The sequence below is a fragment of the Nansenia antarctica genome, assembly GCF_963989245.1.
Source record: "Nansenia antarctica genome assembly, chromosome: 15".
NCBI classification, from domain to species: Eukaryota; Metazoa; Chordata; class Actinopteri; order Argentiniformes; family Microstomatidae; genus Nansenia; species Nansenia antarctica.
Window position 1 is genome coordinate 11,337,151 of NC_137685.1, and position 11,753 is coordinate 11,348,903.

The 11,753-nt window shown below is 45.2% G+C and overlaps 1 protein-coding gene and 1 long non-coding RNA gene across 2 annotated transcripts in view; both read left to right on the plus strand.

Moving 5' to 3' along the window:
- The first annotated feature begins 327 nt into the window (after positions 1-327).
- Positions 328-1,119, plus strand: LOC308170645. The gene is made up of 3 exons (XR_013937795.1): positions 328-385; positions 696-865; positions 986-1,119. It is a non-coding gene; the product is annotated as an uncharacterized lncRNA (long non-coding RNA).
- A 4,078-nt stretch (positions 1,120-5,197) lies between these two features.
- LOC308171105 (cohesin subunit SA-3-like) overlaps positions 5,198-11,753 on the plus strand; it is a gene marked incomplete at both ends in the record, with an annotated part of 18,624 nt that continues 12,068 nt past the window's right edge. Inside the window, 11 exons of the mRNA XM_080545976.1 lie at positions 5,198-5,223; positions 6,690-6,789; positions 7,050-7,241; positions 7,935-8,031; positions 8,475-8,551; positions 8,953-9,157; positions 9,398-9,549; positions 9,805-10,002; positions 10,514-10,612; positions 11,066-11,145; positions 11,376-11,483. Coding sequence (XP_080402102.1) covers positions 5,198-5,223; positions 6,690-6,789; positions 7,050-7,241; positions 7,935-8,031; positions 8,475-8,551; positions 8,953-9,157; positions 9,398-9,549; positions 9,805-10,002; positions 10,514-10,612; positions 11,066-11,145; positions 11,376-11,483 — 1,334 coding nt within the window. The remainder of the gene's footprint in view (positions 5,224-6,689; positions 6,790-7,049; positions 7,242-7,934; positions 8,032-8,474; positions 8,552-8,952; positions 9,158-9,397; positions 9,550-9,804; positions 10,003-10,513; positions 10,613-11,065; positions 11,146-11,375; positions 11,484-11,753) is intronic.

Consider the following 11,753-nt stretch of genomic DNA (forward strand, 5'->3'; position numbering starts at 1 on the left):
AATAGACACATTTCCAACACAAGGAAAGAGAGACACAGAGAAATCCTCCTCATTGAACTTTTACAAATAAGCATGATCGACCGACTTGCATGGTGTGAAGTGGTTCTGAAGCAGCAGTGGTACGAATGTTGTTCCTTTTTTCTCTCCTGTAGGAGGTGTGTACTTCTTTGTTTGACTTAGTTTTATTCTTGGTTGCCCAGGGGTGTTGCTGAGAAAATTGTTTGGACAGAGAAGACTGGTCTGGATTTGGAGGTATTGTTTGAATGTTACTATCATATTATAGCTATAGTCATAATTACCTACTATTCTCTAACTGTAACTTTTCTTCGTACAGGGGCTTCCGAGGCAGACCAGTGGCAATGACTGTGGTGTCTTCATGATAATGGTGAGTTATGGTAATGCCACCAAGTGATATGGCACACTTGATTGTTCCTTAAAACCATCAAAACATGTGTAAATGTATGTAACAATGACTGACCACCACTTAGATCTGACCAACATTCTGTTTGTGCATTTGCAAATAAAAAGGTGTGCAATAAAAGGTATTAAGGAACATTCATGTGTGCAGACCTCTCATATCACTTTCCTATGGAGTTATCAGCCATGTACATTTCATTGGATGTGTGTGACTACCTTCTCACTGAGTTATAAGCTGTCACATGGTAATCTTGTCTTTGTGTCTTTTCTCATTACAGTATGCCTGGTATTTCGCCATGGAGGCTACCTTTGACTTCAGCATTGTAAGTATTAAGAAAACAAGACACTTCATGACACAGGCAACAGTCCACGCCATTGCAGCTGTAAACTGTGTTTCCAATGAGAAAGCCATGGAAATGTATACATGTGGACCACAGTATGACTTGAGGTAAGCTGGAAACATGAGGAGAGTGCTAATACAATTTCCATGACAGTTTGCAACCACTGATGAATGTGAGTTTCTTAAATTATTTATTAATCACTTCTTTATAACATTTTGTCTCAACAGTGAGAAGCAGCTATAGCGCATCTCACAAGATGCGACTCAATGCGCTTCAATCAAGACATCATTGCTGTTTGCACTTTATCGCAAGTGCTCTTTCAACATTGTCTCTATGGTCTTTCAGCTTCCTTTTCTGTTCTTTGCTCATATTTTCGACCATATAATGGTGAGATACAAATAAAACTTGAATTGATTTGATCCCTTGTACACTTTTTTTGGCATTTGTGTTGCAACACACCTGTACATTCTGCACTCTACCCTGCTAGGCCCTTATTTTACTCTAGACAGAAGGGTTGTAACACTTTGTTATTAATTCCATTTGGTATACCTCATAAACTTTCTTGCATTTCTGGTGTTTGCATTTTACATATTCTAAATATATGCTATCTACATGTCGCACTGGATGGGGTTAGTGCAAGGAGCCCTAGTGCTGTTGACTCATCAGAAATAGAATGTTTTATTTAGCTCATCAGTGGGCACTCAGCACCATGGACACCTCCAGCCCAGCACCTTGCACCACGGTTCCTGCCCTGCTCCATGGATTACAACGTAATAGCAGTGGAGAGTGTGGCTGTGTAGCTGCATAGCAGTGGAGAGTGTGGCTGTGTAGCTGCATAGCAGTGTAGAGTGTGGGTGTGTAGCTGCATAGCAGTGGAGAGTGTGGGTGTGTCCTACTACCTGTATGGAGGTGGTGAGGAGAGTTCAGGAGAGGAGAGGAGAGGAGAGGAGAGAAGAGGACAGGAGAGGAGAGAAGAGGAGAGGAGAGGAGAGGAGAGGAGAGGAGAGGAGGAGAGGACAGGAGAGGAGAGGACAGGAGAGGAGAGGACAGGAGAGGAGAGGACAGGAGAGGACAGGAGAGGAGAGGACAGGACGGGAGAGGAGAGGAATAAATAGCAGTAAATGCAGCAAACAGACAGCTAACTAAAGTACATTTGTTACACAAACGTACCTTTGCTGCCTTGTTGACAATGTTCCGTCCTGTGGCCAAGCCTTGAGCCAGTGCTCTGGCTGCAATGAATGCCCTGGACACCTGAGAGGAGAGAGGGGAGAAAGGGAGAGAGAGAAAGACGAGATCAGCTGCTTGTTGAAAATATGAAATGTGCATTATGAGAACCTGTTGAACAGAATGGTTGGATTCCTCTGAAACACTCTTTTTCAAACTGTACCACTGAAGGCCGAGGAGTGATCGCCTATCCCGCAGGTCTTCCAGACATACAGAATCTAACCAAATCCCAACGATAAGGGTTTTCGAAGTCAGTCACTCGCCTGTACACGCAGCTTTCTGGGCCCGTCCCCAAAAGGCTGCAGTTGTTCTGCGTGTTTGCTGACACACTCCAGGTACTCCTCACTGAACTGGTACTGAGGGTTGACCAGAGAGAAGACACGCTGCACCAGCCTTGACCAGAACTCTGAGAACACCTCCGTCAGACTCACACTGCCCCCTGTGGCCTGAACTGGTACTGAGGGTTGACCAGAGAGAAGACACGCTCCACCAGCCTTGACCAGAACTCTGATAACACCTCCGTCAGACTCACACTGCCCCCTGTGGCCTGACCTGGTACTGAGGGTTGACCAGAGAGAAGACACGCTCCACCAGCCTTGACCAGAACTCTGACAACACCTCCGTCAGACTCACACTGCCCCCTGTGGCCTGACCTGGTACTGAGGGTTGACCAGAGAGAAGACACGCTGCACCAGCCTTGACCAGAACTCTGATAACACCTCCGTCAGACTCACACTGCCCCCTGTGGCCTGACGCCAGAACCCACACCTTGGAAGGGACATTGATTTGTGTATGGGTGGGTGGGTGACAGCCAGGACCGCACAATTCATGGTTTTACGTTGCTTAAGCACTGAATAGATATACATAGTATATGGACCTACAGTAAATACTAATATGGAATTGAAAAATTCAAACACGCCCCTGGAATATGAACAATTCAATCTTCACTTTTGATTGGGTGGGTAAGATGCACGTTTGGGTGGGTTGAGCCTTGTAGCGACCCCCCCCCCCCCCGCACTATGTTACACTCATTCTCCCTCACAACCTGGTCCTACACCTACTGCACATAAAATGTACCCAAAATGTCAATGTGCTGATTTTGGAAATTTTAGGATTTGTCGAAATCCTGACATAGGCACATTTACTTGCATATCTCTCAAGAATAATTTAAGATGGAATATTTGCTTCTCTGATGGCCAAATGCCCATTTATAATGTCCACCCAGACAGTGTTGTATTTTCATTCAAAATTGGAAGATGCAACCCTGCATGTCCAATATCCAAAGCTATAGCAAATATTTTGCAGACCAATATTATCAGCCAATACAGACTCAAAATATCTATCTATTGGCTGCACAGAAACTCATGCATTTATCAATAGTTATAATGGTCAATTTTGTTGTTTGTATTCAACATACAGTATTAACATACTCCACATTTGTATACTGGTTGTTAGGACTAACAATGAGGCTTAGGCTACAGGGCAGAATAAGGGGTACCAAAATCCAGATTGCTGTTGTGAGTAAGGTGTATTATGATGATACCCAATGGTAATGGTGCAGTTTTCTAAAAATCAATATTGTAAATGTAGTAGTGTGTTGAGTAGTGTGACACAGTAGTGGCCTGGCCATCTGGAGCACCGGGAGAATTGCCGGTGGGCCGGTCGATCTGCGGGCTGCGTGGCCGGTGGACTGGGGGTCTGCAAAGAAAGACATGGGCCAAAAATAAATAAATAAAAGATATGTGAAATGTGCGACGCAGGCCCACTCCTCCATCTCCCCCAGTGTGGCAGTCCCATTGGTCTATCCTTACATCCACGCAGGCCTGTCTGCCACCCCCACTACAAAACAGACCTGGACTTTCAACTGACACACACACACACACACACACACTTTCAACTGAAAGAACAAACTAGTGTGACATAACTATATTCAAGCTTGACATACAGTAGTACGCCTACCCACACCCACCATGCCAATGGTCAGAGAGCTGGGGGCCTGTGATCCTTTACATTAGGTTACGTTATATAACCATAATGTATGTGTGTGAATGTGGTATGAACGAAGGAGAAGTGTTACTAGTCAAGATCTTGCCATGGGGCTGTGTGTGTGTGTGTGTGTGTGTGTGTGTGTGTGTGTTTCTGTCTATCTGTCTGTCTGTCTGTCTGTGAAAACAGATGCAACCACCCCCTAGGCATTCTGTGCCTGATTTGTAATCCACACCAGTGTTCAGGCCAAATCTATGAAGTAAGCATTTACAGCATTTACATTTTTGTCATTTAGCAGACACCTTTATCCAAAGTGACTTACAACAAATACATTTGTCCAAGTAAGTGAAAAATATTTTTTTTTGTAGTAGTAGTAGTAGTATCTTCATTAGGCTAATATCAGATAGACACAGAAATTGAGTAGAGGAAATATTTAGGCCTTTGAAATAGAATATTGCAATACTCCTGTGTGACAGAAATTGTGAACATAGATGTCTTTACTCACTTAATGTATCTATTAATTTATTATTATATGGCATATTTTTATGACGGTATGGGATGAAGCTGCCACTCGCATTGATTTAGCAAGTAAAAGTCATTGCGGCTTTTTTTCATTGCTGTCTCTCAGGCTTCAAATCTTGGGGGCGCTGTTTAGTTACTATGCAGAAAACTAACAAGCGACCAATCATAATGACATTACACATATGTATGGGCGCCCTGTTTAGTTACTATGCAGAAAACTAACAAGCGACCAATCAGAATGACATTACAAATATTTAGCCAATCAACATTTAGCCAATCAGCGTCCGAACCAGCGCTCTTAAATACGGATCTTCCCGCCTCTAAAACCATTGTCTCTCTGTCAACCTGAGGAAGAACTCAATTCACGGAGGTCAACAACATCAAGTAGTAATTTCGCAGGTAGGTCGCTAAACAAACGTTTAAAAGCAACGTTTTTAAAGTATTATTATTATTACGAAGAAAATCAACATTTCCACTTGTTCAGTTTGAAGATAACTCAAGTTCGCAGCTAAACGTTTAGCTAGCTAGCTGAAGCCTGTGTAGTGTGTTGGTTAGCTGCGACCAGCGAGGTAACCGCGGTTACCTTAGCGTCTAAACATATAGCTAACTAAGTCTTATTTACTTGCATTTCCACAGTGCTTATCTAACGTTTCTAATGTCTGTTATGTTCAGTTAAATTGAAGTTCGCTGCTGACCCGCCAACGAACATGGACGATGAATCAAGCCTTGACAGGTGAGGTAACCTGAGGTAACCTGTAGACAGGCAGTGATGTGAATAACGGCGTTTTTTTTTTTTTTTTTACAGTAACGGGTAATCTAATGAATTACTATTTTCATCGTTACAACGCCGTTACCGTTATCGGTAATTCAATGCGGCGCGTTACTACTGAAGCTTCTCATTGTCATCCGACCTCAGTCACAGCTGCAAAGGTGCTTTGGTTTGTTGGGGGAGGGGGGAGGGGCGAGACAACCGCTTAAGTGATCATGATTGGCTATGGTAGAGTTAAGTGATCCTGATTGGCTATGGTAGAGTTACGTGATCATGATTGGCTATGGTAGAGAACATGTCATGGTAAGCCAACCATAGTTCAGTGTCAACACTTCATATGTAGGGTGTTCACACATATAATTTTGCTTTCACTTTAGATTAAAATAAATATGTCCATCTCACAGAGAATTTCATGAGAAAAACAATGGTCCAAACCCCATGGTTCTATAATGTACGGTTCAAAAGTTATCAAGGTTTACCTCTTTACATACACATGTGAATTCCAGGAACATTTCATGGTAAGCCAACCATAGTTCAGTGTCAACACTTCATATTGGCTAGGATGTTAGATGACTGGGTTGGCTGGATGAATGAATGCATGCATGGATGGATGAGTGTTAGGAAGGAGTGTACGGATGGATAAATGAATGAATGAATGAATGAATGTTTAGGAGCTAAAGTTGGATTTGTCCAAGAAATTCATGTCTTATTTTTTCAGTACTACTTTAAAAGCACTTCATATTGTTTAACTGTTTACTTTTGTTGTGTTGAAAAAACTTGAAGTTACAGTCTGTCTACCAGTTGTCTGAAGTTGTGTGACAGTTTGATTTATTTAATGTACACTACAAAGATTTAAAAGCACTTCATATTGTTAAATGTTTACTTTAAAAATTAACTCAATAGTTACTTTCCCTAGTAACTAGTTACTTTTATAATGAAGTAATTCAGTTACTAACTCGGTTACTTTTTGGGATAAGTAACTAGTAACTATAACTAATTACTTTTATAAAGTAATGTGCCCAACACTGTAGACAGGTGAGGTAACCTGTGGTAACCTGTAGACAGGTGAGGTAACCTGTGGTAACCTGTAGACAGGTGAGGTAACCTGTAGCCAGGTGAGGTAACCTGTGATAACCTGTAGACAGGTGAGGTTACCTGTGGTAACCTGTAGACAGGTGAGGTTACCTGTGGTAACCTGTAGACAGGTGAGGTTACCTGTGGTAACCTGTAGACAGGTGAGGTTACCTGTGATAACCTGTAGACAGGTTAGGTTACCTGTGATAACCTGTAGACAGGTGAGGTTACCTGTCAGGATGTTCATTTCCCAGTGTACAGGCACAGTGGGTAAAATATAAATAATAAAAGGCATAGAATGTTTTTTTGGTTTTTTTCGACCTATCTGTTCCTAAACTCCTTCCCATTCTGTGCAGTCTTGAGGAGATGGAGGACATATCTGACTCTGGCAGTGACTTTGAGGTCGAGCTGCAAGCCATGAAGCGGAAAAAACAGACCACTGCACTTGGACCTCAGGTCAGGCCAGCAGACACACACACACATTAGTCAAGTCAACTAATCACATATAGGTTCAACTGTTGTTCCCTCAGATATCTTACTAATAAACGTTGTCTATAGCAAAACAGCATTCAGTTCAAGTAGTTAATGTAAACCAAACAATTTTCTTTTTTTGGGTTTCTTTTTAAGTCGTTGTACCGGAAACATACCGAACCATGACTTAAAAACCGAGGTACGTACTGAACCATGATTTTTGTGTACCGTTACACCCTTACCAGCCACCCAAGAGACCAAGGCGTAAAGCTGCATCCCAGCCTGGCCCCAGCTCCCCAGCCCGCCCGCCCCAGCCCCCACAGCCCTCCCTGGGGACGTCCAGGCGAGGCGACCCCAGGCGTGAGAGGGACGGGGACCAGAACATCAGTGCGGGGGATATGTATGAGGCCATCCGGTCTGGGAAGAGTGCAATGGTGGTGAGAGAGGGAGGGAGGGAAGGAGTGAGGGATTGAAGCTGGGGTGGATAGAGAGAGAGGGAGGGATTGAAGCTGGGGTGGATATAGAGAGAGAGAGAGGGAGGGAAGGAAGGAGTGAGGGATTGAAGCTGGGGTGGGGGTGGAGAGAGAGGGAGGGAGGGAAGGAGGCGATGAGTGATGATGGGGAAACAAGGCCTTTAAAGCCCACAATGGAGGTGATTATCATGCACTGTCAGTAGCTGACTGATCCAACCCTACGTTGTCCCCTTTGATGTAGAGAGGAAGGAACGCTGCCATTGGGTCACACAGTCAATGATTGACAGCCCATGTCCGTCCCACCCATTGTTGTGTTCTGAAGCTCTGTTTCCCCATTTCTGAGGAGGGGGGGGGGAGGGAGTGAAGGACAATGGGCAGAGAATGAACAGAAACTAAGAATGATGGGCAGTAGAAAAGAGTTTTCCTCTACAGTAGTACCACAATACAGATGGTATTCAGGCCCTTATTCTAACCCCTCTCTCCAGAAGATGGAAAAGCCTCTGTGGCTCAATGAGCACAATGTGTAGTTCGGCGGGAGATGTGTGTGTGTGTGTGTGTGTGTGTGTGTGTGTGTGTGTGTGTGTGTGTGGCGGGGGCTGTGGGGGGGGGGGGGGGGGGGGGGGTTGGTCGTAGCTGTCATAAGGATGACACCTCCAGACGGTGGTGGACGAGTGGCTGGCCAGCTACAAGAAGGACCGGGAGGCGGGACTACTAGAGCTCATCAACTTCATCGTGCGGTGCTGCGGCTGCAAAGGTCAGGGGTCGGCCAGAGTGTCTGAGAGATGGAGAGGCCAGGGGGGTGATTGGGGTCAGAGTTCACAAGATTATCTTTTGACCTGGTCCCAGGAAAGGCATCGATCAGCACTACAAGCCATTGATTACTAAGCTGGGCTAACAATGCTAGCATCAGGTAGCCTCTGTGGTGTCTGTGTCTGTCGATACCAGTCCACTATAAGGAGGAGTTAACGGGTGGCTGAAGAAAGCCAGGGCCCAGGGTTTTCTTACTGGTAGCAGAGGGGGTTTAAAATATTCAAAATAGATAATAAAAAAAGAAAATAGTTGACATACCTGTATATTTTAGAGTGTTGTTGTGAGTAGTGTCTTATGTTCATGTCGTCTTGTCCAATACAAGTATGTGATTGAAAAGGAACAGACTGCAGGGAAGTGTCTGTCATCTTAGATCCTCCCTCTCTGCAGGTGTGGTCAGCAGGGCCATGTTTGACAACGATCAGTACCCAGAGATCATCGGCACTCTCACTAAAGAGTTCAACGAGGTGAAGGAACATGGGGGGTGGGGGGTATTCATCAACGTCGCTAAAGGAAAATCCAGGCTTATTTTTGATAAGTTCTCTACTGTAAATAAACATGTAAAAATGCTCCTTCTTCTAGCATTGTGACTGCTTGTTTTTCTTCTGATAGACGATTCACTTGTTTAGACAAATTGTACTCGTTGTAAATCACTTTGGATAAAGGCATCTGCTAAATGTCTAAAATCAAATGTAATTGTACAATATTCTGTGTGTGTGTGTGTGTGTGTAAATATACATTTTGCAAGTGAAAGTGACTAGGTAGCTGTGCTGATATTGTGAATATCGGAAACGGCTGGGAATGCTTCTTCTCGGCCGGCTCACAATGCTCGATCTGACCAGCCTGTCGTACGCCCGTCTGCCGTCAGGAGTCTGTGCACTACCCCCTGAGCTCCCCTGGCCCCCAGTGGAGGACCTTCAGGGTCGGGCTGTGTGAGTTTGTGCGCGTGTTGGTGCGCTCCTGTCAGCACAGCCTGCTGTACGACGACTACCTCTTCTCCTCCCTGCTGGCTCTGCTCACGGGGCTGTCCGACTCGCAGGTCCGCGCCTTCAGGCACACCAGCACCCTCCTCGGTGAGCCTCAGGAGCGCACACATACACACACGCACACACACACACACACACACACACACACACTTTAATGAGGTGTGTTATACGAACACACACACACACACACACACACTTTAATGAAGTGTGTCATACGAACACACACACACTTTCACTCACCTTCTTTCGCCACACACATACAGTAGCACATACAGTACATGCGGTGTGTGAGCATGGTTATGAGTATGTCACCCCTCACCCCCTCAGCGATGAAGCTGATGACGGGGGTGGTGGAGGTGGCGGTGGTGGTCTCTACCCAGATGAAGACCAGCCAGCGCCGCTACGACGTCGAGCAGAGCAAGAGGGCCGAGGACAGGGCCGAGGAGAGGCTGGAGGAGCTACAGGCGACCATCAGAGAGGTACAATACGCCCACACACACTAACACACACACACACACACACACAGACACACAGTCATAGGGAATCCCTTTTTAGGGACATTTGAGCTGAGTGTGAAAATCCATCTGTTCTGTTCTGTGCCTCCTCTTGCCAATTATGTAGGTAAAGGAAACAAATTTTGTTAACGCCTCTTGACTTAACATGCCAAAATCTCAACGTGTGAGTGTGCCTGTGCGTGCGTGCGTGCGTGTGTGTGTGTGTGTGTGTGTGTGTAGCTGCAGGAGCATATTGGGGAGCTGTCGGCGATAATGAACAGTACCTTCAATGGTGTGTTTGTGCACCGTTACCGGGACTGCGTGCCAGAGATCCGAGCCGCGTGTATCGAGGAGATGGGAGTGTGGATGAGGGAGGACCCCGAGGACTTCCTCAACGACGGTTACCTCAAATACCTGGGCTGGACCCTGAATGACAAGGTTTCAACACACACACACACACACACACACACTGACACCTAACCCTTTTTTCAAACAAAGGCTAGCTCATAAAGTTCATTATGGCTCGCCCCTCACACATAGACCTAGACCTAGTAAGGTTCATTTACACATCTACTGATGAAAAAGCCCAACTACTCTTTAGGGGGTCGATGATGATGATGTTTATTTACACATTTGAGCTTTTCAAAAAATGCCGGTTGAGAGAGGACGCTGGCGTTGCTTGTTCGCCGCTTCTCCGCCCGAAATCTAGGTGTAATTGCAGAGTAGATTGTCCTACAAAGAAACTTAGATTTAGATTTAGTAATCTAAAAATGTATTAGACCCCTATACTTTCTTTTATTTATTTTTGGTTTCTTTCTATTATTACTACTCAATCTTTTCAGCGTCTTTGAGTGTCTAGAAAAGCGCTATATAAGTCTAATGTATTATTATTATTAGACAGTAGACCTATTTCTGATCGCGCGCGTGTGTGTGTGTGTGTGTCCTGCAGCAAAGCTCAGTGCGTCTGCAGTGTGTGCTTGCCCTGCAGGGTCTCTACCAGGAGAAGGACTTCATTGGGCGCCTGGAGCTGTTCACCAACAGGTTCAAAGTATGTCTCGTTCAAAAGACCTTTATGTACACTTTCTTTCTGTGCTGTTCTCTTTCTCTGGGTCTCTCTCTCTTTTTCTCTCTCTCTCTTTTTCTCTCTCTCTGGGTCTCTCTCTTTCTCTGGGTCTCTTTCTCTCTGTCTCTCTCTCTCTCTCTCTCTCTCTGGGCCTCTCTCTCTCTTTGGGTGTCTCTCTTTCTCTGGGTCTCTCTCTCTCTTTCTCTCTGAATTTTCATTATTTTTCTCTGATTATTTATCAAGAATAGGTGACTAGTAATCTCTTCACAAGCAAATGAGAAATGGCTTCACATAAACCTTTTAAGCCCCATGTGTTGCCTGAGATAAGTTTGGGTTTACTCTAAGGGCTTAGTGGAATTGCTCCTTCCCTTTGTGTGTGTGTGTGTGTGTGTGTGTGTGTGTGTGTGTGTGTGTGTGTGTGTGTGTGTGTGTGTGTAGAATAGGATAGTCAGCATGGTGTTGGACAAGGACCCAGGCGTGGCGATGAAAACCATCCAGCTGCTGCTGCTCATCCAACAGTAAGTGTGTGCGCGCGCGTGTGTGTGTGTGTGTGTGTGCGTGCGTGTGTGCGTGCGCACGCGTGTGTGCATGTGAACGTAAGCAAATATGTCCTGGTATGGGAATTTCTTGGTTGTTTGTTTGTGTGTATGTACAAGCATGGCTGCTGACCTGTTATGTGTGTGTGTGTGTGTGTGTGTGTGTGTGTGTGTGTGTGTGTGTGTGTGTGTGTGTGTGTGTGTGTGTGTAGGGGGACAGAGGAGGGGCTGACAGATGAGGAGAGCAACAAAGTGTACCCTCTGGTGTTTGCTTGTCACCGAGGCCTGGCGTCAGCTGCTGGAACCTTCCTCTACCACAAGTACACCTCTCTGTTTTCTCTACAACCCTCCTCTACCACAAGTACACCTCTCTGTATTCTCTACAACCTTCCTTCAGTCATACCTCCATCCCTCTCTACTTGTTTTTAAATATATATTCTTTTACTCTACCTCTACCATAAAGTACATCATGATCACTCCATCCTTCAATTGTCTATCGATATCTCTTGTATCTATTTGAATATCTCCAGTGTATTGGAATATTGTGTGTGTGTGTGTGTGTGTGCGCGCGTGTGTGCGTGTGCGTGTGT